This window comes from Merops nubicus, unplaced genomic scaffold, assembly GCF_000691845.1.
Source record: "Merops nubicus isolate BGI_N331 unplaced genomic scaffold, ASM69184v1 scaffold14952, whole genome shotgun sequence".
NCBI lineage: Eukaryota > Metazoa > Chordata > Aves > Coraciiformes > Meropidae > Merops > Merops nubicus.
Genome location: NW_008595739.1, coordinates 1 through 25,645, shown reverse-complemented (window position 1 = coordinate 25,645; position 25,645 = coordinate 1). Strand labels below are relative to the sequence as shown.

The 25,645-nt window shown below is 36.1% G+C and overlaps 1 protein-coding gene across 1 annotated transcript in view; it reads right to left on the bottom strand.

Moving 5' to 3' along the window:
- The window catches only part of TRAPPC12 (trafficking protein particle complex 12), a 48,639-nt gene extending 23,348 nt beyond the window's left edge, over positions 1-25,291 (bottom strand). The window contains 4 exon segments of the mRNA XM_008936167.1: positions 10,234-10,372; positions 11,137-11,250; positions 20,398-20,514; positions 24,080-25,291. Coding sequence (XP_008934415.1) covers positions 10,234-10,372; positions 11,137-11,250; positions 20,398-20,514; positions 24,080-25,291 — 1,582 coding nt within the window.
- Between the last annotated feature and the right edge of the window lie 354 nt (positions 25,292-25,645).

The window sequence follows — 25,645 nt, the reverse complement described above, 5'->3', positions numbered from 1 at the left end:
TTTTTTTTTTTTTTTTAATTTTCACCTTTGTTTGCTTCTAACTGTATTAATATAATATTTACCAAAGATCTTCTAAGTTTATAAGCATCCTGCCTGCCTGAGGTGCTTTAGGTAACCCTAGTGTGAGCAACATCTTGCTATCACATAACTGCACATCCTGATACAGAGACAATAACACTGAACATAAGCGAAATGCTAACATTGTATAAAAGAAATCAGAGCTAGCATAACAGGTAAACAGGCCTTATAAAATACCATGCTACAGTTCTAAGATTATAGTCTAAAAAATTTGCATACTTTAGACATATTCTAAGGGGATTTCCCTCTCAAGTCACCTCCTGTTTCATCTTTTTTTAAAAAATAGGACTCAGGAGCTTTTTAAAAAGGTTTCTGCACCTGTTCTTAAGAGGTCTGTATGTCAAAGAGTTAAATGCTATATAAAATGAGTCACTGCCTCTAGACATTTTTCAAAGGTTGACAAAATTGCAATCTCAAAACTCACTGATTATGACCTTCAGCGTAAGCCACTTACATCTACATAAACTCTCTTTTTCCTCTGTTAACTATTCCCCATGGCTTCCAAGACTGCTCTGTTCCCATAACAGATGTGCACACGAGTTCCATGCATCGTCATATATGGAATAGAGATTAAAAAAATAGTGTAAAAGGGTTTTCAACCAGTCAAAAAAGATGTGAAACACTTTGTATATGCATCCTGAGTAGTACCTAGCATGACACAAGATACACTGTCAGAGTGTGGAGGGTGAAAAACAATGAAAAGGAAGGCATAAACAATTTATGAGTAAATTCCATGCCAGAACACAGAAAAAATTTCTTTGTAGGCATGTTGTGAACTTAAGAGCCCCTACAGCAATGCTACAGAAACAAACGTGACCTGCATGTGGTTCCATCTCTACCACCCCTCTGGTGACCAAGTTCTAACTCCACTATCCAACAGTAACCCTGCCAAAAAAAAGCAGGGCCTAAAACTTGCTAGTTTGGTACTGTTCTTTTGGACAAGGCAGTCTTAATTTATTGAAAATAGATGAATGATGCACCTACTGATGCACTCAAGATAATTCCTGAGACAAAGGTTAAAAAAGAAAAAGTCTTGTTCATCAGTAAAGAGTCTTAAAGTCTGAGATGTAAACTAAAAGGAATGTAAAGTAGCAACTTTTTTGGTTAATGACAGCATTCTAGCATTTTCAACTCTGAGTAAGTTTGTATCATTACTTTCTCTTTAAAATGCAGCAAAGGTCAACTCGATAAATACCCATACCCATAACCTGAATTTGGAACAGAACAGCTCAACATACAAAGGGGCATTTAATGGAGCGCAGATTAAATGTCTCATGTTATTCATTTTTATAAAATATATATAATGTTTTGTAAAACACTCCTTGGGATTGCATGTTTTGTCAAGTATTGATCTTCTATATTGTTGAATGAAGCCACACTATTATGATCCATGAGAGGGGAAAGAATATCCCATTACCAACCTACATCAGAAGTGGTGTCAGAGGATAGCAGAATGATGAATGCAACTCCAGGCCAACTTAGACTCCATAAGAATCTGATTTATTTCCTATCACAATGAAGACCTCAGTTGTAATAGGCATTCAGAACTGTATTACGTCAAAACGTACTTTATTAATGTATTATTTCTCAACCACTTAGTATTTCCTTCGTAGCTCATGACCGAAAAGCCTTACAGTGAGATCCTCAGTAGGTATGGCAAGGGTGATGACAGACGTCTCAAAACCAGAAGGAAGCTGGCCCATGATATAAGGGTGGTCTTTTCAAATGACTTTTCAAACCAGAATTTATATTACTATTTCATGTAGGAGGATCTAAAACTCTAACATCTGTTCCTTCTCTTTCTTTTTGAAACTCAAGACATAGCTAGTGATAGACAATATGTTTTTCTATAAGCACCCAGTGAATTTCTGTTACTGCTTATTAAACGAGCTGCTAACTTTATTTAAAAATCTCAGAAACACCAACAGTTTCTCCCCTCTTCCTGTTTCCTTCTAATCCTTCTGAACAGCAAATTATTTTTATTTTTATTTTTTTTTCAGAAAGCACAAAACAATGAGTGGTCTCACACAAATGTGCTAACTGAGGAAAACAGAAAAGAACCAAGCTTTTACAACTGGTAAGGCTGTCTTACCACTCCATGTAAACAGTATTTTTTAACTTCAAGTCAAATCAGATGAGCCAATTGCTCATGAAAAACCTGCAGCACTTATCCAAGCCACTCATCCAAACATACATCTTAAATATTCTCTTTATATAAAAGGAACTCTGAGATGCTTGGTTAATTAATTTTCCCAGATATGGTTCTGTCTCCAAGTAAGCTTCTTTTTACTTAAATGGTATGATGTATAGATGATATATCTAATTCAGATCCTACATTAATAAACTGTCTGAAAAAAAAGGAAAAAAAAAGACCATAAACATACCTTAGATTTGGTACAGCTTTCCACAAGTGCTACTTTAGAGTACTAATACAATTTGCATACATTTCTCAGGAAGAAATACATGGTAGTAACAGACAAAGCATGTGAAGAGATCTGTTCACCAAAGTAATTCTATAAGTCCTGGTTAATGGTTGTGCAAAAACTGACACACTCCCCTCCCAAGTTCTCTCTTACGATACTGTCTTCAGCATCTAAAATCTGAATCTATAAATTTCTCAGTCTAAGAAAATGGAACAATCATCTTTGAACTTCTTTGAAACAAAAATGTCAAGTAAGTGCCTGCAAGAAACAATCACAAGTTACTAAAAATCTTTTTGCAGGGTGGATGTTTATGAACCTTTGCTCTCACAGGACTCAACAAGGTGACCTGTGTGTGTACCACGGTGGAAGAGAACATTGTGAGCACAATGGGTTTGAAATGCAGCCCAGCAGAGCTTCACTGGGTGAACGGGAGATGAAAAAGGCAAAGGCAAGCCATAACTCTGAGCTCACTAAGAATGGATCTAAACAACAGGATGTGGACTTGTTGTTCCACAATGTCACCATATCGTGTTGCATGAAGGCTCATCATTCAGCCTTTTTCTGCTCCTGTAATTAAAATAGAAGGCAGAAAAAGAAACTGCACAAAAATCAACAAACACACAGCTTCCATTCTGTCTTGCAAGACAAAGAAGTTTAGCCTTCTGATAAGTATTCCTAAAAAATGTTTGTCTGAGATTTAGAAAACACCATAATTTTCATTTTACATTGTCTAGATTAAGAAGAAAAAAAATGGGAAGAGGTAAATGACATTTGTTGATGACTCTTACAGATCAATAATGGTATCATGAAGGTCTGAAAGGCAGGTTGTAGAATTCAGAGTACAAAATTTAATTAAAAAGGAGATTAACAGCAGGGAACAAAAAAACCCTGTACTTGCCTTGATAAATACAGTTACACTGGGTAAAAATACAAAACAAGGGAGTAAGATTGACTACATTAACACTAAGCTGTAACAGAAAGACATGTGCTTGTTAGATTCAGAATGACATAATACTGTCTGAAAGGTTTCACCTACTTCCTTACTGTTAGACTACATATTTAAGGCACACAGCATGACATTTCTTTGTAACAGGTTCCTGTACAAGTGGGTGTGTTTATTCCTGTGATACCCCAATAGGGATAAGAGCATTTTATATAAACACGGGATTTTGGCATGTGCTGCCTTTTGCAAAATCATCTGGAATCAAACCCATGTCCTCTTATATTTCACTCAGTACTGAATTTAACAAGGCAACGTCAAGGCAGTATTTAAACCAAGCAGCATATCCTGTAATTAAAATGTTTACTTAGGAGCATAGGAGAATGGATTTTACTCTCCACTTCAGGCTTTTGATTTGTAAAGTAATGCCCTCTTACACAGCAAAACCACATCAGCTATGCTTAGAATACTACAACAAAAGGCAATACCCTACAATTATTGCTATGTATTGAAATTTTATTTTTAAGTTAAATAAGTGTTATTCTAAATTGATGCTTTACAGTTGACCCCTGTGCCTTCTCTTTAGAGGCTCCATAATAATTTTATCTATAAAACTTTCATAATGGAAAATTGGTTGAGGACAATTCCTTTCTTAGCTACCATTTTTAAATACAGTGAGAATTTTTTTCAAAAAATATGATTTTTCTATTGTCATTTTGGCATGAATTAATCTCATTAATACATGTTATCAGCATACAAAAGGCAAAGCTAAAAAGTGAAAAAGGGTCTGTTGAAAGGAAAATAGATACTCCAAAAGCATGAGAACAGATGGAATAAATAGTAAGATCAGGTAGAATTTTTTAAGATCACAGATTTCTATTTCTTTATGAACAGCTGCACATTTTCATAACTGTCATAACATAAACATCACCTCATGTCAATCAAATTCAAATGGCAGCCCTCATCTGCAGCCCTTTCAGAGCAGAAAATTGAGGATTCCAATGGCTAGCCACTTTATCTTTTTATTTTCTTGTTGCAAAATCAGTAACCAGAAACGCTTTCTACCTGCATTCTGCAGCTTACTCAAGAAATTTACAATACTAAAAAGCAGCAGTAGGGCAAATCATAATTTACTGAAAATATAAAGTGGGATCTTATGACACAAAAAAAAAAAAAACAAAAAAAAAACCAAAAAACAAAGGAACAAACTCTTCCTTCATTGGGCAAGAAAAATACAGAAAAAGCAGTTTCAGAAAGATATTCTGCTTTGTACATAACATACACAAAGACCCATTTCCTCACATTTATATGCACACTTTCAAATACTTCTACAACAGCATATCTGTATAATTTATAAGGAGATTTTTAGAAGTGATGATGTAGTAATTTTGAATTCTAGTCTCACTGACCATCAGTTAAAAGTACGCTTAAAAAATCCAGACTCAGACTAGTTGCCAAGATTTTCTTTATTACTTCCACTCCAGAGAGATGGAAGAAGGGCTAGGAACCTAGGTTTATGTAAACATTGAAAAAAAACTTGAAAATTTTATCTGAAATTGCATGTTTCCATATACTTCACAATTTACTTGCAAGACCTAAGAACATAGATATTCTGAATTAAGATCTGGTTTTGAAAGATTTCAAGAATACTTTTTTAATAATCTGGAGTTTGCACTGAAACAAGGAAGACATAAGAGAAAAGGTAGAAAAACCCTGCAACAATTGCCCTACCAGAAAGAGATCACCATAAATCTTACCCACTAATAACTGTAGTAAGACAGAATTTAGAAGTGAGTTTCTTACTTTTAAGAAATACTATATAAAGCTGGTACTGTCTACAATGAGATTATGTAGCTTTAGGAAAGAAAGCACTATTAAATATTTTAGCAGCAGTCTACTCCCTTAAAATGATACATACATTTCTTTACCAAATATATTTATTTCAGAAAAAAAAATGTATTTGCAAGTCTGACTGAACAGTCAGCTGGAACCACAATACTTGAGTGGCAATTGTTCAAGTTGTATTAGCCAATTTCATAGGTAGAATGTAGCTCTCAAGCAACACAACAATGAATTTAAAGAGACAATAGATGTACACAGTATTTTAAACAACTTAATTGGCAAACCAGTTCCTCTAGAGTCTTTGATATGGTTTTTACTGTTAACATGAGCTTGAATGAAGAACTCTTCCAAGCAACTGCCAAGACTGAAGCAGCCTGACATGGGAGTGTAATCTCAGGCAGAGCAGTACTTATGATAACATGCGAAAACCAACACCACATGTAACAACGATTGGAGTATTTTTTATTTGTCTTTTCCCACAAAGTTTATTAATGGATAGAAGCACTCTGTAAGGCACAATTTCTTTAGCCTGTGCACTTCTTCTCTTATCTGTTTTCACCCTGACTACTCCCTTTTGCATCCCCACCCACCACACTTCATATTCTGCTACAGTTCTCTCAATAAACAGAAGTTGATGAGGATAAAAAAAAAAATAAAAAGGGCATTTAATTTACAGCATCATCCAAAACCATGCTGAGAAAAAAGGAAAGGAAGCTTCAGCAAGACTGTGTCCTACTGAAGCGAAGCGAAGCGAAGCGAAGAGAAGCGAAGAGAAGAAGAAAGGAAGACACTAAACTCAAAATGGACAAATGTCACTGTAGAGGCATCACTACTTTTACTGTGAAAACATTTAGGAGATAATTTCCCCAGTTGATGCCTGTCCTTTCTTATGGCACAGGATGACATTCAGAAGCAGGACCAGGCTTCAGAGAGCAGGCAGACACTGGAGCTGTACACAGTCCTCTGCACTACACACAGTCCAGATGTCTGTGAAGTGCCTTCTGTGGGTGTTAGAGAAGAATTCTAGCTGAGTGTGTTCACAGTAAGTGCAGCATCTCCGCATCAACAGACATATGACAAGTTTCCTATTACATCTTTTTCTACTTTACATGCTTATTAAATGTAATAATATTTATTACATTTCACCTTATACATCAGCACTGAAAACTTGTGTACAACATGGATGTAAATGACAGTTCTAGACCATGTATGATAGAATTCCTTTAGCAGGAGCTGAATATCAAAACTGAATAGTTTTGAAATAAAAAATTGAGACCACTGCTTGAGTAAATGAGGACTCACAAAAGTGAAATCTCACCACAGTCAAATATTTTTTATATCAATTTTATGTATGTCTGCTAAAACATCTAACTACAGTGAATATTAGTGAAGTCATAAAAGTAATACAAACCTACTGAAATATGCTGAAACAGTAGTTGTGATATCTAGACTCACACTAAGAAATATATGTATTTTATATATATAATATATATCTACACACGTATTTTTTAAAAACTGTCACCACCCATCTGAGAATATGAGAACTAGTAACAGAGTTCATGGGAAGGTGTATAATATGAAATCAGTTTCTAAAGCACACACCACTAAATATTTAATAATATCTTCCTTATTTAAGCACTGTCCTCCAGACTGCAGGAGCCTAATTTCATGTTAGAGGAATACAGATGATGTATCACAGGGGAATGAAAAAGGGAAAGGCAGAAGATGCCCCCCTAGACATAAAAGCCTCTGGTCAGGGGAGAAAAAAGTCTTGTTTTCACTTGTGCAGTTTCCTTTTTTCCCCCTCCTCTGTAATTAAAAAAAAAAGTGTTCTCAATTATTGTAGGTTTAGGGCGCTGATTTTGGTAGCATTAACTTTTCTGTAACTTACAGGTCTATTAACCAGAAACAAGACCAAATTATCTCATGAACAAATGAAATGGCATTTTAATGTTCCATTCTAACTGTTGGCTCTCACTCTTTCAGAAATACCAGTGGAAAGGATATCTCAGGTGAGCTGATCTAGTATACAAGAGTTTATGAAGTATTACGGGGAATGCAGAAACAAATGATGCAAATAGAAAATATAACAACACAACCCTAAAAAAAAAAAATAAATAAATCCTGAAGCCCATTAGTCATGAGAATTGTGACAAAACGCAAGCCTCATGCACCCTACAGAGATGGAGATGTGCCAAGAAGCAACCTGGAACAGAGTTCCTAGCCTAAGTACCTACCACTTACAAAACAAACTAAAAATATAAAATCTGACTTCCTGGCTTCTCTGACGACGAATTTCGAAGAAATAAATCTGTAACTGAATAATGCTAAGATTTTACTAGAAAATTAGAATGGTTTGCTCTCTGCCTTGCATAAAACAGAAATGATGTCTGATCAGTGGCTGATACAAGGACCCCAGCAGATTCCAGCCCCCAGATGGTGCACACCGACAGGCAGTGGAGATGACTGAAGAGACCACAGAAACCAGGAAAGGAAGATGTCAGCAAGCTCAGGTATTACAGCCATGAAGAAGACAACAATAACAGGATCCATGTGCAGCACAGCTGCAAATGCCATACAAAATCTTAGGACAAAACAGAGATTAGTAGCATAGCCAAAAGGGAAAAAGCCTTGGGAGAGCTTCACAGAAAAATTAAGAGGACTGTGCTGGCTGTATTAAGTGTAAGTAATGGAAAAACATCTTTCACTCCTCATACATTCACCTGGAATTACATTCTTTAGGGAATATTTCTCAGAAATTAATGGATGAGAGAATGCTCCCTGCTGTAAGAAGCTTCTGTATATAAACTTTCCTTACTTCAAGGACAGAAAAGTTTCTAATTTATTACAGTTCTTACTGTGAATATTTTGAATACAAAGAAATTATGCAAAATATGATAACTATTACAATTAATGTGTAGATTATTTATATCTATACTCTTTTTTCTTAAATTGATTTTTAAGTTCTTACTCCATTTATATACAATGAATCAAAATTAAAATGTTGAAACAAAACTCTTCATTTTATGCTTGTTACACCACAAAACGATATGTAAAATTACCAAACAGCAGTGGATTGTGGATATATATTAATTAGTTTCTACTAAAGTATATGAATGATTTATATCTATTTTATTATCTAAATTAGCTGGGTAATGATGCATATATACTAAATTTCTTTATCCATAATCCAGCACTGTGTAGTGTAATGCCAGCCAGAAGTGCCAGTTCTCTTCAACATCCTTGCAAATTGCATCTCTCTCTCTCCTCAAAACTACATAAGGAAGGTTTGATAGCTGCTCCCACATCTTAATCGTATTATATTTATAACCAGCAGGTCAGTTCCATCCAACCATGATCTTATTTTCCTTATAGATTATCAGACTACCATCCCAGTTGGTATTTTCAACTGTTAAAAATGAACTGAGGCATATAATCATGAAATAGAATATTTTCCTTATGCTTACCTTTTTATCATAGATACCCTCAAAATTTGTATGAAATAGCTGCAGCGTTGAATGGTTGCTGCAAAGAAAGTTTGGAGCCAAAGTTCAGTCACAAGGATGGGTGCCTGCAACAGCTTGTCAGACTGTCCAGAACTCTTGCTGTCTGTATGCTCTGTGGCACGAGGACTGAAATGCTTCAAATACTGACATGACCTGCACAGACTCTTTTCTTAGGCAAAGTAACTTATTTTCAATACTGAAAAAGATGTGGAAACATACATATGGCCTGGAACGGCTACTTCTCCTCTGCAGCACTGCATCATGTGCAAAGCTGCTAAAATATAACTAGATCCAAAGAGCTGTCCAACGTGACGACCAATGCACCTCTCACTCCTAAAAATACCAGTTCTTTTCCAGTGGGTTGAATATATTCAAGGAAAACCAGGGAAGTTTTGCCTGTGATTGCCTGAAAGATGAGGGATAAGGTCAGAGGGACTTGTTCTAGGCAAGATAAAGAATTTGTTCACCACAAAGACCACATCAGAAGGCAGAGGGTCTTTGACTTTGCTGGGCTACAACTGATCCTTTGTGTCACTAAACGAATGAAATAACCTTCTGCAAAACATCCTGAAGTTTCTTGACACCAGCTTCCCTTCGTCAGCAACCGCAAAATCTCAGTATCTTTTCAGGTTACCACATTGAGACTATCAGCATCTTATGTAAAATGGACTATACTTTTTCAGAGAGTGGTACTGCTGATTACAACTGTTACGTACAAGCTCACAAGTGTTTTATAAAACATTATGGTTCAAACACAAAAGCTAAAGAACAGTAAGAACACTCAACAGCGTGCTTGCATCAGAAAGTTTTTTATTATACAGGACAACGGGTAACAGTTTTAAACTGAAAGAGGGTAGATTAAGACAAGAAATAAAGGAGAAATTTTTATGATGAAAGTGGTGAAACACTGGCACAGGTTACCCAGAGAGGTGGCAGATGCCCCAAGCATTCAAGGTCAGGTTGTATGGGGCTCTGAGCAACCTGATCTAGTTAAAGGTGTCCCCGCTCACTGCAGGGGGGTTGGACTCGATGAGCTTTAAAGGTCTCTTTCAACCCAAAATATTCAATTATTAGTAAATAACAGATTGAGAAAAAAAATAAATTCGCAAAATAGCATGATCAGAAACAAAATTGCTCTTAAAACCAGAAATTTTTCAAATCCAGACACCTGGAGGACTAGAATACCTCGGGTAGTGGAACTGCTTGTTTAACATAGGATTATTGGAACCAGTGGGAAGTAGTGTGTTGCTACCTTGAGATAAACTGCTTATAAAGAATTGAGGATAATGATGTCTTTCTTCCTCTTCAACAATGGTATACATAGTAAATTATTGATTTTTGTTTGGTTTCAATTCCTTAGCAAATAATAGTACACTTAATAAGGCTTTTTTTTTTTATTTTAGAAAGTTACCAAATTAGCTCTAAATTAATCTTTTTTCCTTACCTTTTCGTCCAGGGTATACGTGAGGGTAGTATTCATAATAAAGATCGGGCTGATCTAAATTTCCAAATGGTTCAAACTCCATTTCTGCATTTTGGAATAGGTTCAGTTTTACCAGCAATGCTAGTCTCACAAACCACAGCTAAAAATTAATACATATTAAAAAAAAAAAAAAAAAAAAAAGTCTGTTATTAGCTTCAATCACAAGCCACATCCAAATACAATTTCAACTTTCTAAATTTCTCTGATGAAGCTGAGTAGAGTTTCTACGTTACTTTACTGGTAAGAATTAGGATCTATATTTACATGTCCTTTCAAAGAAAACAAGGCAGTTTCAAAATTATAACATCTCTCTTTAAATTGAATTAATAAGTAAGAATTATCAATCTGATTTTTAATTGTTTTTCCAGTTTTATCCATTTTTAAAATCTGTTAGGACTTTGGTGAAATTCCATGATCTGTATAGCTACTCGGGCTGGAACCTTGTGTCGTCATCTGGTCACATTTTGTTCAGTAGAATACTGATAATGTTTCATGAACCTTTAATAAAGTTCTAATTTTTTTTTTATCATCATGAAACGTTTCTCTACCCCTTGAAACCTTACTACAAAGTTCACTCTCTAGACAGAGTGTCCATAAACTTCAGTACAGTGAGTCTTCCAAGACAGCAAAACATATTCCTTTTCATTAGTGTGACTACCTTGAAAAACACACAATCAAACCAGAATTTTACTTTAAAAAAATGTTTTCAATGAAGACCTACTTTAGATAAGCAAATAGAAAAACTGATTTGCTGTAATGCTTTAATAATCTCAGTTTTTAGGTAGCAATCAGCAAAAGAAATTCCATCACGTTAAACAAATGCCACTTGTTGGAAAAGTGACAAGGGTATATCTTGAAACCTACCTGTAAAGAATCTGTTGTGTGGTTAGTAGGTAGTCCACTTTTTTTATAGCCTTGACCATGTGCAGTTAGAAGCCGCCCACACAAGTCAACTGCTGCCCTCCAGTTTTTACTGCTCTGGGAAGAAGAAAAGAGTAAGTAGCAAAATCATAAAGTTCCTAAAATGCACAACTGCTTATTTTGCCTGAAGCAGCTACATGTACCCATCAGTAACAATGACAAGGTCAGGAGAGATGGCCAGTGAGAAGCAGAATATCATTTGTCAAAGCTGCACATCTAATTAAGCAAAAAGTGAAATCAAGCATTAACATCATCAGCTCACTAAAGCAAAAAAATATACAACACCATATGGGATACTAAACTTAAAGCTGTATCATGTTTGCTTGTATACTTGAGTATACTATAATACTCAATTTTGTTTTCTCAAAAGGCGAAAAAAGTTGCCAGCCATATTTCAATAACCACATCCAAGTTACTCTACTGTTAGAAAGTATTTATGGCCTATTCCTACCTTGCCAACTTCAGTATTTCAGGTTAAAACCCCCTAGTGCAATTTATTTAATGAAAATAGACTTTTCTAACACTGCCCAGGACACTATCCATTAAGAAAAAGGCAAGAAACAATACAATTAAAAAAAGATAAATTCAAATTCTTTATCAAAAGATAAAGAAGAGTTATATTTTATAGGTGAAACAACTGTTAATGTCTGAATTTCCATTGCATGGCTAACTTCAAAACACTCCTAAATACACTTTTTATTCACAAAACAAAATCAGTCGTGTTTAGACAAGTCAAGCTCTCTTGTCATACTGTCTTTCTATTAATGCTTCTGCCTTGTCTATGCCAATGTAGCCATGTAAATAGCTAACACTACAAAAAAATTAAAGCAGACTACTGCTTCACAGTTTTTAAGCTATCACAGTTTTCTGTCATACAGAAGGGTTTTTCAAGAGATATGTATCCAGCAGGTCATTATAAAACAAATATATCTTGTTCCTCAAAGTAATCTTTTTTCAAGTAGCTCCTTAAATGTATAAAATTTACAACAAATGTAATAGAAAACTGTTGGATTGTCAGATGAAACGTGAAAGGATGGAATATATTTATATTAGTGTTTGCAAAGTTTAGGTATGAACCTGGAATTGGTATTTTATTAGATTCTCTCCAATGTTTAGAGTTTAGAAAACATGACAATACAGTAGTCACATAGAAAAACTCACAGTTATTACTGGATAGTTTTCATACTGTTTGGCCCTCATTTGCAGTCATATAGTTCAAAGGGCCACTACAGAGGTTCACCATGCCCTAACCACCTCATCTCTCCCCTCTGCATTGCCAAATCCCAGATAAAAAGTTTAAGCTCCACTGGAAATGCAGCAGTCAGCTGACAGCAAAACCACAGAGCAGCTTCTGAGACACCCACTGGAAGACCAGGAATTGCATTTGTAACATCCTTCAACATGTATCCGGATCCACTTACAAAAGCAGAAAGTTACTGACAAGGATTACCTGAAATTTATTCCTCTTCTGCAGAGACAAATTAATTCTTTTTATCCTTAGAAACGAAGTGGACAGAGACTCTAAAACTACTCAACTTTTCTTCCAAAGTGAGAGTCAGGATCCAAAAATAATAATGGAACATTTATGACAAAGTCAGGTGCTAATAATTTTTAAAATACTATTTCAGGAATGGACCAAAAATACTTTTTCTTTATACAACAAGACAGCCCGGAGAAGCAACTCTTGACAATCACTGCAAAACCAGTCTTTACTAGAAAGTTCAACATAATATTCCTCATGATTTCAAAATTATAGCTGCCTGCTGGTCACAGAGTCTAATTCTCTATGGAAGCTTAATAGTAGGCTGCAGGCAGTATAACAATCTGAAATTAGCAGGACACGTTGTCTCTGGTAAATTGTACCAGACTTACAGTTGCCAGAATTACCAGTCCACCAGAAATCCTTATGCAATCATTTCAAATGCCCCATAAAACCTTGCAGGTCAGTCACTTTTGTATTTCTTGTGATCTACAGCTCCACGGTCCAAACAACCCAGGCTCCTTGTTCCTGAAAGGCCCAGGGATGAATTCTGTTTCTATGTCATAAGCAGAGGCTCAAAGTGAATATGGATACTGCAGCTTCAGGTACAGCATCAAAAATACCAAAGAATACTCTCAAAGAATTAAATAATAGTATGATGATCAGGACATGGTCAACCAGCAGCAATCGTGTGAAAACACCATTTTCCCCTAGAGAAAATATTGCTGAGCATTTCAGTACTGACTGCTGTACACACACCAAAGGCAGGACAAGCAAATTAGCCACCCAATAAACAGTGTCATTGCAATACTCCTTGCAGAATTTCTCTGTCCTTTGCAAAATCAGAAGAGGCCCTGGGGGAGCTTTACGTACAGATGAAGAAACTGCAAGCAGACCAGATTTCAAATAAAAAGGATTTATAGTTTTCTTTAAGAAAGACAGATCCAGTCCAGCAATTTATTTTTCTTTTCACTGAACTTCTTAAACTGTCTGAGATTTTGATACAATGTCTCTAGGTTTAAATCAAAAAAGTAGACAATAATGCAAGAATTTTACCAGGCTATTGCCCTGTACAGGTAGGAACTAAAAGTTTTATGCAGCTCGAGGTGATAGATTAGTGTTTTATAGAGAGCTTGCCACCCCTCCCTCAATAAGAGCTTACTTTGCAAACAAATCTGGCATGCCTTTTTTGGAACAAGTACAGTATGTTTATTATCGTACAGCTTTAAGAGATAAAAATTACAGTGTAAAGGTGATCCACCCTCAACTCCTTATTTTATTGACTTACATTCCACCATTTTCAATATAAGAATCAATAAAAGGAAACAGCCTAAAAAACATGAGAAGTAGTATCAACAATATGAGTTACAAATTCTGATAAATCCACATGTGAAGATCTGGTCATGTTTCTAGTCCATTTGGTCAAAGTTAAAAGTAACAGATATTCTATACATCCCAATCCCTTCAGTAAACCTATTTTCTACAAAGAGAGATGAAGGAATGGGATGTGGGGTAGAAGAGGATTCCAGTGAATAAAACTAGAATGTTATTAATTCAAACACAAAAATAGCACCAAAGATGTGACACTTTTTAGATTCAGAAACTTCCTATTCAGTAAAATGACCCAATATAAGCCAAAATTGTAGTCAGCCTGGAAGAATGTTTTTTATTTTCTTCCTTTTCTAATAAAGAATCTCAAGACCTTTAATTATCAGAGTTTTCACTATATCTGAAAGACTGTGTTCTCACTGTTATGAAGATATTCACTGGTTTGGGCTGAGAAAAATACTACTGAACAGCCAAATACCACTCTCTCACATATGTAACTGCTCCTTGGAAGTCTTCTCATACAGGTCAATTTTCCTTAATTTATTAAACTCCAGCTGAATAAAGATCTTAGATATATGATTGCAGAAGTGTTTATATTTCTCCTTTCTATATGAGACTGTACATTGTTTTCTTGAAGGAAAGTCTTGATGCTCAGGTGATGTAACAAACATGGTCAATACCCAAGTGGAATTCTTCTGTCAAGCACAGAGAGTCAGGCAGGCAGGATGTCTACTGAAAACGTGTTCAATGAGAAGGGAACTCAGCCAATACACAAGACAATTTATAACATTAGTCAGTCTCCAGGGAAAACAATTTTGTCTCAGAGGTAAGCCACTGAAATTTTATCCCATAAACTGATGCTTTTTAGTGTAAAATACCACCTCTCCCACAAGCTTCCAGTTACTGTTTGTTCTACTCATATCTCCCATCTTCTCTCAAAAGAGGTATAAAAATGTTGGAAATTGCTCACTGATTTAGAAATAAGTGAACACCTTCCCCCATTTCAAAGGATAATGAAAGATAATTATTTAAGGATAATATTCTAAGGATAATTTTAAGGGCTATTAAGGAATTTTAAGGATAACTTACTTAAGTGAATATGGGTATCATACTGCTGTATCCAAGTTTGTTATATTTGAAAATAAATGTAAGAATACAACATTAATCACGTGCAAAAGTAACAGTATATGACTTTTTTTTTTAAATACTCAAAGGGAGTCATTAACTGTACATTTAACACCATTAAAGTGATTAAAACATCCTCCTCCACTAGCTATGACATTCTTCTCCCCTCTAAATTACATTAGTAGGGCACTTTCACATCAGTTAAGAAAAAGTAGTTAGTAACCCTTTCCTGGTCTAGTAGCTTGAAGAAATTATTTCATACTTAGAGCAAACATTGTGTATTTACAGTGGCAAAATACAGCAGCCTTTTTTTAGGTATCTTAACTAGCAAAGACAATTTTCCTATGGCTGCAAACACCTTAAAACTCAAAATACCAGAAAAGGCTCTAGTAAATACTGTGGTATTTGTTCAAATGAGGTTAAACAATCTAAAACAGGGACTAACAGGAACTAGTGTAATTGCAGCTCGCACCTTCTATGTATGATTTTTATTTGCTGCCGTAAAAGCAATGCTGTGAAGATGAGCTCTTGCTTACATTTATTTGCCCTAGAGATAAATGCACGTTCCTACAGCAGATTAAGAACACTTCTCAAACTGAAATTGAAGATTTTCTGTTTTCAGCCGAAAAACATAAACACTTAGCCTCTACAGGTATGTAATTCTATTTGAAGTTATCACCTCAATGAGAAGCACATACATTTATAGAATTCCTTTGCTGGACCACTGTAGTGCTCTTATACCTCTTGAAAGTCTCCAAGTTGTAAAACTAGTTCAACTGCACAACCTATGTGCCATTACTCTAGCAGTAAAGCATTTCCAATTCACTGTTACTCATTCCATAGCAAAAATTTAAAATGTGACAGTACAGTTGACCAATAAAGCAACTATTTGCCTTTGGGTTACTGATATAAACCTCTCTCAAATCAACTAGTAACCAAAGTCATGCTGAACAATTTAGCTGAGTTTAATAATCTGAGTTCAGTTCCTGGTGAAAAACTGTCTGTGTTAGAAATTATGCTGTTGGTGGTCTCATCATAAAAGGCGGACATAAGTTCAACTTAGTACCTTCTTGATAATATCCGTTTTCTGGCAACTAATTGTACTTGAGGAAAATTCTACAGACTGTTTACACCATGAAGCCCCCAAAAGAACTTCAGTTACCAACATTATGTGCTGTGAGCACTAACTTCATCTTACCCACAAAATTATTTTTTTAACTTACATAAGTAAATGTTTTTTACTGCAATTTTTTTAAGGAAGGTGAGAAGTTTCTACTCAAGGATGTACACTGTAAACAATCCAACTTAAGATATTTTTTTGTGAACCTGGTGAACAGAGTTGGTAGATGTAATCTAGGAAGTACTGTCAATATGTGTAAGGACCACGTCACTAAACATGGATCAGGTGATGCAGCATCAAAATAAGAGAAAAGGTAGAACACCATCATTAACATGGAAAGTCATGTAACTTACAATAAAAGGTGTTGAGTACAGTGACAATAAAAAGATGTTAGATTCAATTAGAAGACATTCTGAGAAGAGCTTCTAGGATGATTATGAAGACATCCATGATGAAATGACCAGAGAAGAATTATTTTTTGTCTTTAAAAAGAAATCTGAGAAGTGGAAATGTCAATGCTGTCTACACATACAAAGTAGCAGGGGAGAAGCAGCAAATATTGAAATGACTTAAAAATGACTTAAAAAGCAACATGAGATCAAACACTTAAACTGTTGTAAATAAGTTTATCTTTGAAAAGATAAACTTGTTTTCCTTTAGAAAGAAGATTCTGAGAGAGGATTGATTAGAACTCCTTTGATTAACCACCAAAGCAATGAAGTTCTGTAATAGCCTTTGAAAGTAGAATCACAGAATCATTTAGACTGGAAAAGACCTTTAAGATTGAGCCCAACTGTTAACTGCCAGCTTACCACTAGACCATGTCCCTCAGTACCACATCTACAGATCTCTGAAATACATCCAGGGACAGTGACTCCATCACTTCCCAGGGCAGCCTGTTGCAGTGCTTTAAAACTCTTTCGCTGAATAAGTTTTTCCTCCTTTGCCCTTCAGAACTGCCTCACGATGGACTCTGTCAAGTAGTCTCCTGAACAGGCCAAAGGCTGCCCTCCGGGAGTCCAAGGTGACAGTTCTCCTGACCTCCCTCCTTACTTTCTCAAGAATTGAAACCTCTATCATTTCATGATTGCTATGCTTGTGATGGCCTCCAACCTTCATCTCACCCCGAAGTCCTCCTCTGTTTGTGAACTACAGACCCAGCAGGGAACCTTCCCTACTTGGCTGTCACACCAGCTATGTCAGGAAATTATCTTCCACACACTCCAGGAACCTCTCAGACTATTTTCTCTCTGCTGTATAGTATTTCCCGTAGATATCTGGTAAGTTGAAGTCCCCCATGAGAACAAATGGCAGTGTTTGTAAGACTTCTCCCAGCTGTTTATAGATTATTTTGTCTGCTTCTTGATCCTTGTTGGGTGGTCTGTAACAGACTCCCACCATGATATCTGCTTCACTGGCCTTCCCCCTGATTCTTACCCATAGACACTCAACCCTATCACCACCATCATTATGTTTAAGACAGTCAAAGAACCCTCTAACATTCAGCACCACTCCAAGTAGTAGCAGTTTGTCTGTATTTGTTACAACAGCCAAATCAGGTAACAGAAGAAATTAAAGGGCAGAATAGCGGGGCTCCAGTGATGAATCTTAAAACCTTTAGCATAAAGATTTGAGATACTGATGAGCTGTTTAGCATGGTTTTTCCACCCACACAGAACTGAAACAGTAACCATATACCAATGAAGAACTTCCCTATGGAGCACGCAGGCTTGCAACGCTGCCTTTATTTTTTCTCTTTTCTTTCCTTCCCATAATAAGATGGAGTTCATCCAAGATCATCTGAAAATTTTAAACTAACAAGTTTCTTCATAACAAAACTTAACATTCACTTCTGGTTTTGGCTGCCACTGGTGTCTTCCTACATCATGTGATAGTTCTTGAGACCTCTAGATGGGAACCTAGATTTGCACATTTAATTTTAGATGTGATCAGTAACTGTACTCATTATATTTTTTTTATTTCAGAGTTCAGACATCAGCTCACACATAAACACCCAAATGACAGATATCAGACTGAAGCTTTGGTCTATCCTAATTCTATGCAATTCGCTTCTGTAATGTGGACCCTTTTGAAACAGACTCTTCTAAGCTGTTGTCCATCAGTGCAAGGGTTTGAATTGGATGAGAGAAACTATCTCATTAATTCTCATGTTCATGTGTCATTCACATGGATACCAAACAGCTAAGGAAAAACTTGACTTTGTGGAAACTGCATAGCAATATCCTCAACTTTCAGCAGTTTTTATCCAGATGTCAATGGATCTATTCCCTGTAAGTGGTCCTTTTCATGAAAGTATATATTCACTGAACATAGTTGGTCAGCAATTCCCTCAAAGAAAGTAGAATTGGTTATTGGTAATAGAGCACTTCTTATATGCCATTGTCGCCTAATTTGTATGTAAAAAGCATGCATCTTTTTAATTAATATCATCTAGCACAGGATTTTAATCTTTCTGAAGTCTTTAATACCTTTTGCCTTGAAGACTTTTGCCAAACAGAAATAATTTTCTGCATTAAGAATTTCGGAAAGAACAGCAATGTTTGCAAGGAAAAAAACCCCAAACTAATTCTTATTGTAAAAAGAAAAAAAAGTTCTGCAAAAAAACCTGAGAAATAGTTATATTGCATACTCACGAAAATCCAACACCTCATGATTTTTAGCCTTGAAAACTGAAGAACATCCTGACTTCTAGGGGAATGGTTGCAATTTTATAAAAAAAAAAAATCCCTCCTAGTAAGACAACTTTAAAAAAAAAAAAAATTCTGCTATAGGCAGTAAAAGCTCTGAGAGCAGCAGATTGGCTCCTAACTCCTCTGCTTTGATCCTAAAAGCCCTACCACTGCTCTTCTGGAGCTTAAGAGCACACTCAAAGCTAGAACAGGATGAGTGTCACCCCTTTATTTACAGTATGAGATGGTCTGCAGCACAGAACATTTTGCACAGACAGTTACCAGGCCAAACAGAAAAACATTTCCCATACGTCAAAACTCCTCCTCTGGGAGAGGAAAAGGAAGAGTGGAAAAAGGCTTACCCTACTTAAGAGACTCTTAGGGACAAGATTTCTTACGGTTTTATTTTTCCTCTACAAACTTTCAAGTTAAGCAAAACAAATAAGACAATATCTATCTCCAGGACAGAGGTGGCAATCTGTTTTTTCAGGTGGAGTTTCCAAAATTACCTTTGAATTTCTTTAACAATGCTTGTGGAGAACACCTAGAGCTTTCCTAACGCAACAAAAAACCCCACACTTTTGGAGCTTTATGTGTAATGCAACACAACTAAATGAGAAGATGTTAACTACTAAATATAGACCGTCCCAACACTTTCAGTTCCTCGCTCTTCTCCTCAGCAATTTCCCATCCTTTTCTTTAAATATAAAATGGCCTTAAAATATTTTGGCATTTCAACCGATTAAGTAAGGCTCAGTCACTTAATAATAAGGAGTTTCATACCAGAAAACAATGGCTGAAAGAACAAGACATGTTTCACAAGGCTGCTAGATGCTACTCTTTCCATGTCCAAATTATTTACATTACTAAAAGGTTTTTAACTTAGTGAAAATTGAGCTTTCCTTTGGAAGTAATTTAGCTTAGTTTAGTTTTCCTGAACTGAAATAAAAAAATTAAAGTAGTTGAAATTATCACATCAGCTTTACTATTTACAACAGTTGGTACGTCTTGCCTTTGTAAAACACTAAGGCAAAACCACAAATAATACATATGCATATAAGAAAAAAAGTAAGTAAAATCCATTTTGCAACCATTTACATTAAATTTAACAGCTGATAAAATTCACAGTAACTTAAAATGACTTTTTTTCCCCAACTTTTGCATATAAAGTTTACAACATTGTTTAAACCCAAATAGTTAAAACCCAGAGTCAGTTCCACTAAAATCTGGGACTAGTTTTTTTTTTTTTTTTTTTTTTTTTTTTGTTTTAGGTTTTAGGTTTTTTTTTTAAAAGTTTTTAGGTTTTTTTTTGGCTAGTATTTTTGCAGGATCATGAATACACTGATACATAGAATTTTTTTTTTTTTTTTTTTAGTTTCTCTTCACAGTCAGTAGCTTCCAATTTTCATGAGGGAAACATGGTATTTAATATCTACTGAATTACAAAGACTGCTACTTACAATTAGCTGTTTCAAGCCTACAAATGACTGTTCCACAGAGTTGGCATTTAAGACTTGTCTCTTCACTGCAGCTTGCTCCCCCAAGAATCGAAGCATTAAGTCTTTGACTGCGTCTCCCTTAGTGTTCATGGAGCAGAAGGAAAGGAAACACAACAAGACAATTTTAAACGTTATTTTAGCAAAATCATATGTTCAAGTAAAGCTAAGCAACATAATTCTTTCCCCTTGAGAAACACTTTTCCAGTAGTTTCTGTGTGAAATGACTATGAATGCATATATATTTACGGCATTTTAATGAAAACTTCTGGATTTATTCCACATTATTCACTATATTCTTCTTTTTTATATTTAGGTTCCAGTTAGCATAGAAACACTCGGGCTTATTTGCTTCTTGCGTTATTGTCCTTTAAAGATCTTACAGAATACTCTTCAAATATCTTACACAGGAAGTTTTACAGGTTGTCATTATGGATATTAGTGTTGAAAGGTACAATCTCCTGATCAAAAAGAAACATGTTCATGATCAGCTAATCAAAATAAACTTTGAGAGATCATAAACCCAAGTAAACAGCAACCCTTCAACAAGTATTCTTAATTTCAGAAGAATTAGCTGCAGAAAAGAGAGAAATTGGGTTATCTCCCAATAAATGAAGACTTGAGACTAGCTGAGACATAGGCATCTGAGACAGATGTCTGAAGTTAGACAAGATTAATTCTACATTTTAAGACATGGATCTGTTAAGAGGTAGACTGGTCAAATTCAGGATCTACTTCCATGTAACTACATATGGCACCCTCTGGGGCTCAGTTTCCCTTCTAATACCATTAACTATTGATTTCTGTGCCTTCATGTCAGTTGGCTGATATCCTTATGGTTCTGTGCACTAGTTTTTCAACATTTAATCAGGAAATTCAAGTCTAATGTCAAGCAGGTACTGAGAAACTGTGGAACACGCATTGGTAGATGTTGGAAAATGTGCTACTACTGTTTGTATACTCTCCAGGTACCATTTTTTTTCCTGAACAAAAGTACACGCAAAGGCAACAAATTCTACAACTTAAAAACAATTCCATGGGCTGCAGAACAGTAGCTCCTTTTGTTACGTTTATTACTCAACAGTTCCTTTGCCATAAAACCCAGCAAATTATAATCATCTATTTACCTTAATTATTTTAATGGACTTTAGATCATTATTGCTCTTGTAAGCCAAAAGGTTCCCTTCCTTTTAATTACAGCTCCTAAGACAGAACCTCTGTACTCCTCACAATCCCTTCCCTCTCTGTAACTGATTTTAATTTCACAGTATCTTTTCAGACCTGTGCTAACTAGAACAGCATGCAGTGCTTCAGATGGTAAAGGAGAAAGTGACTATGCAAAAACGCAAGCATGCAACAGAATATGTGCAAAAATCCCTCAAAGGAATGAAAACATTCACTTGAACTGAGGTACCTTTGCCTAGAAAAAAAGGTAAGCCACATAAAATACAGTAAAGCTTAGCTATGGTAATGATAATTTATATTAAATGTTTGCACTTTCCCCATGGACAGTGATAGAAAACATGTCTGTGGTGCCTTTCTAGTTTCTCAAGAAATAAAACTGCAACAACATGCTTCACATTGATGATTTTTACCTCTAATGCAGTCACTTATCCTACGAATAAACCAGATTTCCATCTTTCACACAGAAGAGCATGAAGGATTGAGAAAAGGTAATGTGTGCAAAATGACATCAACACAAAAGATTTCTTTGTCAAATGTATCCAGCCAGTTTTAACCTCTTGCATTAACATTTAGCATTAGCAGGCTATTCACAGCAAAGCCTTAATGACCATTGTTGGAAGCCAATTTAAATTGAAAACACACCTCTCACAATGCTTCAGTTGACATTTCAAGTACTCTATGATTATAGTTTCAGTTAAATACACAATTTTCAGTGCTAGAAGTGTATTAACAATGACACCAAACTACGGAGATGTCAGGTCAGTCAAGGTACATGCTCAGGCCACTGAAAAGCAGTAACTGGAAATGAAGAAAGTTGTATAAATGTAAACCACTTCAAAACTTGTCCCTGCTAACATGCTTGTGTGACTGCTCATAAATTATAATCAATGAAGAAAGCAGCAGAAATGCCCTTTAATTCTATTGGTGATTTTACATTGGGTCTTACTGTAGAAACACATAACATGGGCATGGCCTTAACGTTTTTTTCAATTACCTACTAAATGGCAGATGTGCAAACATGCAACTGCCCAGATTCCAGGCAAACAAGCCTTTAATCCTTGCCTGGAGTGAGGAAGGTGAGAAAGAACTATTGTAAAAATGGAAGCCTGTAGCAGGCAGGCCCTCATTCTTGAGGCCTGCAGTAGGGATCATTCCTTCCATCTATCCCATTAGCTGTTATGAGAGAAACACCACACACTCTTGAATTACTCATAAAAGTCTAAGGGATTTTTTTTTTTGGGAAAGATCAACTTTTTTTTTCTTCCGTCTCCTTAAAGGAGTGGTGGAGTAGCTTTGTATTACAGTGTTTTCTTTCATGCTAACTATTTGTTTTTGGGAGGACAAATGTTTTAAGATAAAGCTAGCCCAAGAATAGCTGCAGCATGGCATACATTGAAAACTGGTATCAATTGTTGTTTGTGACAAAACTCTAAGATTTGTCACATAATTCAGCTACAAACTGGAACCTGATTCACGCTTCAGAAACTTTTCTGATAGCTCCTGTAGATTGGGAAGTTACTACAGACTGTTTTCTGCTTGTATTTGACTACTGACTGATAAACTTTGTTATGTTACAATTAAAGACTAAAGTATCCAAACCCTCCACAACAGCTCTCTAGACAATGATTCTGTTATCCAGAAACATAGATAGGAAAGGGCAGGATTAGCCTATTTCAACAAAAAAATTCCATTACAATAGTTAGCCTTGCCTCAGCCAGGATAAAACTGCTTCATCAGAAATATTGAATAAATCTGAATGAAATTTCTCAAATTTTAAAAAAAACCACCAAGCTGCTTTGTGCCTTCTCACCAGTTGGGAACTCTTGACAGAAGAGAGAAAAAATGAGTTTGCATTACTACGTCTTTTTTCTTTCACAATCTCATCTGGAATCATCCCTTTAATTTTGGGATTATCTCTTCCCAGTGGCTTGGTTCAACCTTTCTTACAGGTTATACTTTTCCACTGTTCGGGGAAGATACAAACAATGTGATTTCAGTGAGTGTTGACTTATTGAGCATACTGTGAACATCAGTGAAAAAATGCTGTTTCCTACTTGGTTGCAGCAGCAAAGTCCACAAGCAAACAAAGCTGTCTGCTTTCAGGCTTTGTAGTACAGCATGCTGATTCTGTATATATTCCAAATGCAAGCATTATCTTACTTACTAGTAGGACCAAAACCATACTACTTAAAAAAAACCACAACCACCTTTGGATTCTATGGAAACTGTCAAAACTAGTTTTCAACATACCCAACAAATATCCCTGTGAATAAATGAGGTCTGTTTTTAGCCCCTTCATGTATGAGCAGGCAGCAACAAATTTTCTAAGGACTGAAGTAATATACACAAGATGATCAACAGTAATCAATATGAAGCACTATGATATGCAGATTACTGGACAGCTCTTGTACAATATTTCTAAAATATAATCATATATTATGATACAATAACAGACTCTTACCTGGATATTATCAAATTTTAATCCAGGCATAGTGAGATTCTCTTTATCTACAAACACGGTGCTGTATTGCTGTGTGGCAACTGAAATTAAAACATTTCTGGTTTCCTCACTAGGAAGCCAAGCATCATTTCTTCTATCTAGTTCACTCATATTTAAGGCTGTGGCAAACGGGTCATCACTCCCAGCAAAAACAGCCTGGATTTGTGAGAATGGCTTAGGGGACTGAGTTACTTCTAGAGATGATGGAGGATGGCCTGCTTCAGGTCTTCCATTTCGCATAGAGAAGGTAGGGTTGGATGAAGCACAAGAACCGTTTCCACCATTAGAGAGAGAGGACATCTGGTCTGGAACTGAAGCGCTTGCATTGGGATTACTAACAGAAATAAAGCTGGATGTGGTAAACGAATCGAAAAAATCAGAAGCTAAAGTATTAGTGTTAACAGTATCACCAAAGAACTTGCTTAGACTAGGACTTGGCTGAACCACTTGTGGATTAGACTTCACCGGAGTCTCAATTATACTACTGAAACTGGGAGATTTTACCATCTGAGGCTCAAAACCATCAGGCAAGAACAACTGTGGCTGGGTATTAAGATTGTTTGCTTGGCTGAAAATGGTACACACTGGAATAGGCTCAGCCTCAGAAGATGATCTGCCTGTATCGGGTGATGGTATCTGGTCCTCATGTTTGCGTTCATCAATATTATTTGGTTTGGTTTCAACAGGAATGTTGTTTCCCAACTTTGGCTCCTCCTTCACTGCTTCCTGAATTGATTCTTCCTTCAAAGATGCCTGATCATCTGTTCCAATCTCAGAAATGTCTTTGGGTGTTTCTTCGTGCTCAGTTTCACTCTCATTACTTAAAAATTCCTCTTTATCCACTTCTGCTTGTTTGTTTTGATTATCTTTAGCTTCCATTTGTTCCACAATCTCCTGGAGACAGCCAAGTTCACCTGTGTCATCTTCACTGTTGTTTGGAGAATCTGAAATAATGACGCTCTCCATCATTTGTTCATTAAGTTTATCTACAAAATTATTTGAGTCTTCCGATACAGTTTCATTCCCTTCAGACTCAAATTCATCTCCGCCAAGATCAATGGTTTCCTCATGAAAGAGAATTTCTTCCTGAGTTTTCTGCTGGACTCTCTCTTCGCTGTCATCTTCATCCGAGGTGCTCTTTGCATCCTTAGCGTTACTTTCATTATTCTCCATGGTAGCTGAAGAAGGAATAATCCCCACCAAAACGACATTAGTTCTATTACTCAGGTATTGCTCAACTGCCACCCTAACGCTCCTAAATATCAAACAGATACCGATATTGCTTCGAAAAATATAGCAATGTTTCTATTTGAAATACCCACGGAACAAATTAATTCTGGAAAAGGTTTTCTCTTTATCCCTTTTGCAAGTTATTTGGCTTAAAGAGCAAATGCTTCCCGCTAAAGGAGACAAAACGGTGTTAGCTCTTGGCCCTGGGGGCGGGGGTGAGGGAAGGGAGAGTGGGCTGGCGGGCGGCAGCAGCATGGGCTGCCAAGCCCGGGGTCGCAGCCGGGCACGCAGGGTGCG